Source organism: Solanum dulcamara, chromosome 4, assembly GCF_947179165.1.
Source record: "Solanum dulcamara chromosome 4, daSolDulc1.2, whole genome shotgun sequence".
In the NCBI taxonomy this organism is placed as follows: Eukaryota; Viridiplantae; Streptophyta; class Magnoliopsida; order Solanales; family Solanaceae; genus Solanum; species Solanum dulcamara.
In genome coordinates this window covers 17268859-17275929 of record NC_077240.1, presented here as the reverse complement: position 1 = coordinate 17275929, position 7071 = coordinate 17268859, and the positions used below count along the sequence as shown (strand labels likewise).

Genomic DNA, 7071 nt, shown 5'->3' with positions numbered 1-7071 from the left:
CGACTCCCTACAACCAAATTCTAACCATCAGGTACCACATTTATGATTAATAAGCATTCACTACAAAATTGTAACAATTGACCACATACTATAATAGTACTCTATTTTCATGAAATTGTGATTTTCCGTCCCAATTTATTAGGAAACGTTTGATTGTTAATTAGAAGTGAATTATTCATGTTTTAAAATCATAATTAGTATTATCATATTTAATAGCATTTTAATTGAATATAATTGAAAAGGCATATTAATTTCTGTCTTGAATTACTACTGTTACTTGAACAATTTCTTTTCCCTAAGATGATTACTTAAGTGGGAATAGGGGAGAATAATGTTAATCTCTCTTTTAATAAATAAAAGAAAATTAATCTAAACAATTACAATATTGAAATATGCATATATGTTCTTCACTTATGTTTTCTATGCTAACTAGGCAATATTTATTACTTTTAAAAAGTAATTATTATTAAAAACAAATTTATAAAAAGATTACATTATTATTTTATAAAATAATAAATATTTTTAACAAAGATGACAAGTAAAGTAATCTAAAAGTATAAATTATGATAAATCAACATATTATTTCGTACATAACTTCGTTACTAATACGCACATAATATTGTGTATTTAAGTGCATGGTTGGAAAATAATCACAGCAACCTACTTGTATAATTGATCATATCAACAGAGTAAACCAAGTAGCAGAAAACGCGCACATGCAACACCTATAAACTCACCTAAAAAACAAGTTAACCTAACATTACAATGACAAACTTTCAAATTCAACTGATATGATTACAACTACAATAGTAATTGCGAGCTGTAAATAAACCATAAAATTGGAACGATTAACAAATTAGCAGGGACAAAGCAGTACTAATCATTGAATTAAATCGACAAAATAAGCATATCAATAGAAACAAAAGCAAGTACATGTCACCAAAAATTAGGTATAGCTATTACAGTAATTAATCTCAGAATATTCATACTAATTCCTTCGTATCCATTTGAATTCTCTATTGTCAGATAGAAATATAGCTTCCATATGTCAGATTAATAAAGAGAAAGAAAGCCATTTCTACAAAATTGGGAGGTCATTTTTTCTTCCTTAATTGCCCTTGAACTATACTATCGAATTTCCAATTTTGTCCCTCCCCGACTTCCATTCTCTCTTCCAAGAAACACAAAATTAGTAAAGCGGAGACCGCTGAGGTGTACCCTTCCTCCGGTTCATCATAGAAACTGATATTCCTGAACCCGGTCCACAACCGGGTTGAAACACAGACCGGAAAGCCGAAAGGGTGCTGCGTTTCTTCCTTACAACCTCTGTTGTCGCCGTGCATCCAACCGTCCGAGAACCCACCTCTCCGGCGGCTCCACCGCTTCCACTTGAACCGGACTCGGTTCTTACCGAACCAATCGGTTCAAGAATGGTATCAGGAGTCATTTGACCATCATCTAAACCTGGTTCAGGCAGTGTCATGTACTCACACCTATAGATATACTTGGTAAGTTTGCCCTCAGTTTTCAGTATGTGTTGAACCTGAATAAAAACCAAGCCATACCCAAGTGAAAAGACTTGTATATGAAAAATGGGTCGGTGACGAAATTCAAAATAATTAACTTAAAAAAAAGTTATGATGATTTCAATTATCATAATTGGTAATTAAAAAAATGAAGAACTAACCTTGCAGGAAACAGAACAAAAGAGAAATGGATCTTGAAGGCCCCTGTCACAGATGATGCAGCAATTACCTGAGCCTCTACTAGCCCTTGTTTGTGGCCTTTGGTTTAAAAATACCACTTTTGCACTGTTTGTAGTGTAAGACTGCAGAGGAACCAAAAAAATAAAAAATCTTATTATACTCAAATCAGATAATTAATCACAGAAAATTCAAATTTTGATAATTTTCTTTTCTTGAAAGTACTCACTTGAACAAAAGCACAGTCCAGTAATTTATTAGCATCACCAAGCCTTATGACATCATGATACACATACCTTCTAATCTGCAAGTCAAAATTTGAAAAATAAGTTCATAATTCATTACACCGAATATAATTGAACGTGTTGAAGGAGATGAAAAATTAAGTGACCTGCAAAAGGCGGTGACAACGGTGAGGGGTCAAGCAATGAGGGCAAATACCCTCACAACAGTCCAAACAGAAAACATTCTTTTCATTCTTCTTAGCATCTTCATGAATTATGCAGGCATTGAAGAATTTCTCTGTCAAAAGTGCAACAAGCCACTGAGGAAGATTTTGTGCATAGTCCAACTGCAAAAACAAAAAGAAAAGAAGCCACCATCAGAATATTTATATATAATCACACTAGAGAGAATAAAATCAAAGAATTAAGAGACCCCACCATGTTCGATATATGAATAATATTCCTCTTCTCTTTTGCTTCAATGTATATGGAGAAAGCTTTTCAAATTGTGAGAAAGAAAATACTGTTTTAGTAGAAAGAGAAGAAAAAGGGTATGGGGGATGAGGGGACAGAGGAAAAATAAAAAGTGAGGACGGCGCCTGCAAAAAAACTAAGACTGGGGCATTACTGTTACCAATGAAAGAAGAAGAGTAGTAGTGGTATGGTATATATGCCAATTTGCTAATGGTGTAGAGTGATATATATTAGCTACAATTCTTTCGTACTAGTCTCTTATCTCATATGTAATTGTATAGTACTATTCTTTTTCTTTGCAAAACAGTACTAATTTTGTGTAAAATCTTGAACAAATGAAATATATAAAAAAAAGTGTAGTAGTATAAAAATTTGTCGAACAGCTTGAAATCTTCTGGTTTCTTTGGTTTTTGATTTGATTTATTGTTACATTTATTTATATTTAGTAGTAATAATTAGCACTATTTACATAGTAAAAGAGCTCGTATCCCAAAGAGCCTATAAGAAATAAGCATTTGGTGGTTTATGTATGGTAGGTTTCTTGGCTATAAGCACTAAGCAGAAGCAGTCCCTTCATCTGCTCTCTTCTTTCTCTCTCTGCCTTCTCAGCTAAATGACAAGACTAAAGATGGTGACTTTTTTCTCACCCCTCAGTAAAAAACGATAAAAATTGACAGACCGAGGTTAAAAATGAAAAAATGACCATTTTAGTTTTGGTGACAAACCATGATCTTTTGGGGATATGCTCAATTTCGAGCTATGTTTTATCGGATTGACAGACTATTTACATAGCTTATTATAATCCTATAAAAAATATATATCTACATTACTGTTTTTATCCCTAATTTTTGAAGAAAATGTGGAAAAAAGCAAGTGAAATTCTATTTTGATTACACATGAGGGAGGATCCATCGGATCTAGTGTTTGATCTATGAGTGTAATGTTGTTTTTATATATGGAACAGAACGAGGGAATAGTAGAAATTAAAAGGCATTTGGTAAACGGAAATTCCAAGGAATTAAGTGAAAAAGAGAAGGCTAGAAGTCACACTAGACTTGCACTGTTTATCAAGATTTAGTCATAGAAATTTCAAGATTTTGTGAATCGCTAATAGATATTGTAATGTACAATTTTTATTTATTTTTATCATTATACTGATTGTGTTTTGTTGTAGATTTAAAAATTTAAAACAATTTTGAAATCATAATAATTGATGATAAAGAAGTCAAAGTAGGTTTCACATTGAAAGTGAAAAAAACAGGTCGATTTTCCCAAATTTAGCTTACTGTAATGGTCGCATGAACTAGGAAGCCAGCCTTGGAACCATGCCCTATTAACTATAACTAGTTATTTTAACACGCTGCTCACACACCTGTGTTATAATTATATCTTACACAAATATATACTGACCAATTTCATAAATGTGTTGATTGTATTTTTTGACTCAATTGTCAATCCTTGTCTTTCAACTTTGAACACTTGTATACTTATAGTATTTTTTTCGTTAAAAGGAAACCAAAAAGAGAAGTACTTATTATAATTGTGTTGTTGAGCTCGATTTATGCTAATAATTTTGTGGGGTACTTAGTATGTTTACTTGTATATGTATCTGATAATTTTGTTTATCGCGATTGATGGTTAAAAACACACTTAAGTTATCCTACTTTATTATGTTTCATACATGAATTATTGAGAGTGTGAGTTCGTACCTGAACTATCATCCAATGGTTAGCGAAATACACCTACACGTTGACTAGACCAAATGTCTGTCTATAAATATTTCCAGGCGCGTTTGTTTATAAAATTTTTGTTCACATGACATATATAACGATTAATCTATTTACCGACACATTAATTTTTTAAATATTTTTTTTATTGACTTCTTTAAAACCCTAAACTCTCTCCTTTTAAGTCGGAGATATCAATGTCTGCAGGAGACCACGACTAAGAAGGTGGAGAATTGAGGATGATGGATGTCACGATTGGAATAAATTAATCTATACGGTGATAGTTTGAAGCTTAACTTTTAACCTAATATTGATTTATTTAAACTTGTCATATTCAGATTTTTTTTCCACGTGAAGTGTCACATGATTGTATTTTTAAATAAAAGATATAGTGTGCACACATTATCAGAAATCGATAGAGGTATGTTTATTTAATTATTGAGTGATAGTTCAAATAAAAAATTCACGCTCTCAATAGTTCAAATATGAAACTTAAAGGACTTGAATACAAGTATAATTTTGACTCCTAACTCAAATACTAATTATCACATATTGCTTGAAATTTGAGTATGCGATCTTATAAATTTTGACATTTAATCTTAAGGACTAGCTAGCCTTGCTACTCTCCAATATTCGATGATTCATTACAAATATTATTATTTTACTGATATTTTTACACAAAATAAGTAAAATATAACAGGGCTAACTTTTTATAGAAGATTTTATATTCAAATCAATAAGTGTGTAACAATTGTCTGTTCGTAAATTGTATTGAAAAATATTAAACAGTAACAATAACTTCTGAAAGTAATAAAAGACAGTATCTGAAAATAATAACAGTATAGAAAAAAAAATTATTGTAAGAACAAAATCGAGCCCACTGAATACACAGTGTGTCCTTAAGAAAATTATTCCCCTCAAAGTACCCGAGGTTTTGGAATCATTCCTCCCAAGATAGAACGATTTACTCACTAAAGTAGAGGTACTGCAAATCTTTGGTGACTGCGAACCACTTGAAGACTGTATATAACACGAGTTTTAGGAAGTGCAGAAAGAAGAAGAAGATGTTATTTCAGAAATTTCGTATGGAACATTCTAAGGGTCGGGATTTTTTTACTTAATTAATTAAATAAATAAATAATATTAATTAATTAAAATTTAAAGGAAATTTGATCCAAAAAGATTATCAATCAAACATATCAATTGAACAAATCTAAATCCGAATTCGAATCCAAAGCCGAGCGAGCGAGCGACGACGGCGGCGCGAGGGGAGACCCTCTTCTTGACCCTTTAGCAACATAAATGAGTGCTTCTACTTTTAAGTAGGAGACTTTTTCTTTCCACCACCTATGTGGGACCAAAGCTTATTTAATAAAGCAAGAGAGAACATATTATTTTTCCCTCCACTTCTTTTCCCCTCAATTTCCCATTCAAACTATCAATTAAACCCAACAATCCCCACATGAATGGGGAATGTCTACAAGATAAATGAATGCACGGATAAGTGTGTGATATACAAACGAAGATTAATTGCATCTGGATAAGTAAGTTTTCCTTTAAACTTTCCATAGTGAACTTATATAGGATATACTCAATCAATCGGTAGATGCGATATTTTTGAACCGTCGAACTTTGTTGTATAACTAGACAACATAAGTCACACAATTAATCATCAACCATCTATGGTTCTCACGGTTGTGTTTGTTTCAGCCATGAACACCGCCTGATTTCGTGAATGCATAGAGAATGGGCCTTTACCGTCATTCCCCTTGAAGCGGCTAAACGCGTAGTCCTATAGACACACTATCTAGTCATTTTTCCGCCAGACTTAGATAATCATTAAAAAACCTTTAATGCTTTATTAACTCATTAAAAAGCCTTAAGGTTTTATCCTTTATTTCTGAACATTGTCATTATCACGAGAATGGGTTGAGTTATTTGACAATATTGAACCGTCAATCATAACTTTGTTTGATCTCTTTGAACCTAGTTCTTGGGATCTCCAGTCTACTAGGTAGAGTTACCGCCATGATGACTTGTCCTAGGCCTTAACCCCATTCCCCTCGATGATCTTTCAACAGCCTCTCTAGATAGACCTTTTGTTAGTGGATCCGATACGTTATCTCTTGACTTTAATGGTGTTGGTTGACCACGTTAATGGAATAAATTAGTAGATAAATATTAGTTGAAATTAATAAATGGTGGATGTTTTTATAGAAAATAAAATTTTAGGATAATTTTTTAAAATTCCCAAATATTAGAACTTGCTCCAAATACTATTTTTTTTTTTGTAGAATTTGAAAATTTAAAATATTTTTCAAATATTGGTGAAATATTAATTTTTAATTTTTTCCTAATAATATTTGAGACCAAACGGCACCATAATGTGTACGTTGTCAAAGGGCAATAGTCGGTATTTGAATTATGACTTTTGTAAGAAGAAGGAAATTTCTCGTAAAAGGAAAAGAAGCAGAGAAAGGTAGCAGATTGTTTATACTTTACTGGGTAATGATTTTGTCGCCAAAATCATTGTCATAAATAAAACATGTAAAATCTTTAAAACAATTTATTTGTCTGAATAATAATAATAATAATAATAATAATAATAATAATAATAATAATAATAAAGAAATGATGGTTGTGGTGTATTGGTTTCATCCTTAATTAGAGGTCTTGATTTCGAATTCTTGATATAAATATTTTTTTTATTGGAAGCACTATCCATAAATAAGAGCTCAGTGCGTGATTCAAATTTACTCAAAGTTTCATAGATTTCGAACACTGAATGAAAAATAAATAAATAAAAGAATAGAGAAAGGAAATTGCCACCCAAATTTATGTGATTAAATCAATGAAAGAGGAACCCAGCTAGTGGTGAAGCCATAAATTAAATTTTGTAAGATTTAATATATATAATAATTTTTAACCTATTTATTTTATATA

The 7071-nt window shown here is 31.5% G+C and overlaps 1 protein-coding gene across 1 annotated transcript; it reads right to left on the bottom strand.

Annotated features, from left to right (window-relative positions):
• Window positions 1-910: 910 nt before the first annotated feature.
• LOC129884775 (protein RGF1 INDUCIBLE TRANSCRIPTION FACTOR 1) lies at window positions 911-2761 on the bottom strand. Its single transcript, XM_055959058.1, has 5 exons — window positions 2366-2761; window positions 2095-2274; window positions 1933-2007; window positions 1688-1828; window positions 911-1543 (listed from the first exon to the last, which is right to left on the bottom strand). Exons 1-5 carry the CDS (start codon window positions 2366-2368, stop codon window positions 1190-1192), a joined length of 753 nt encoding a protein of 250 aa, XP_055815033.1. The 5' UTR covers window positions 2369-2761; the 3' UTR covers window positions 911-1189.
• Window positions 2762-7071: the final 4310 nt, after the last annotated feature.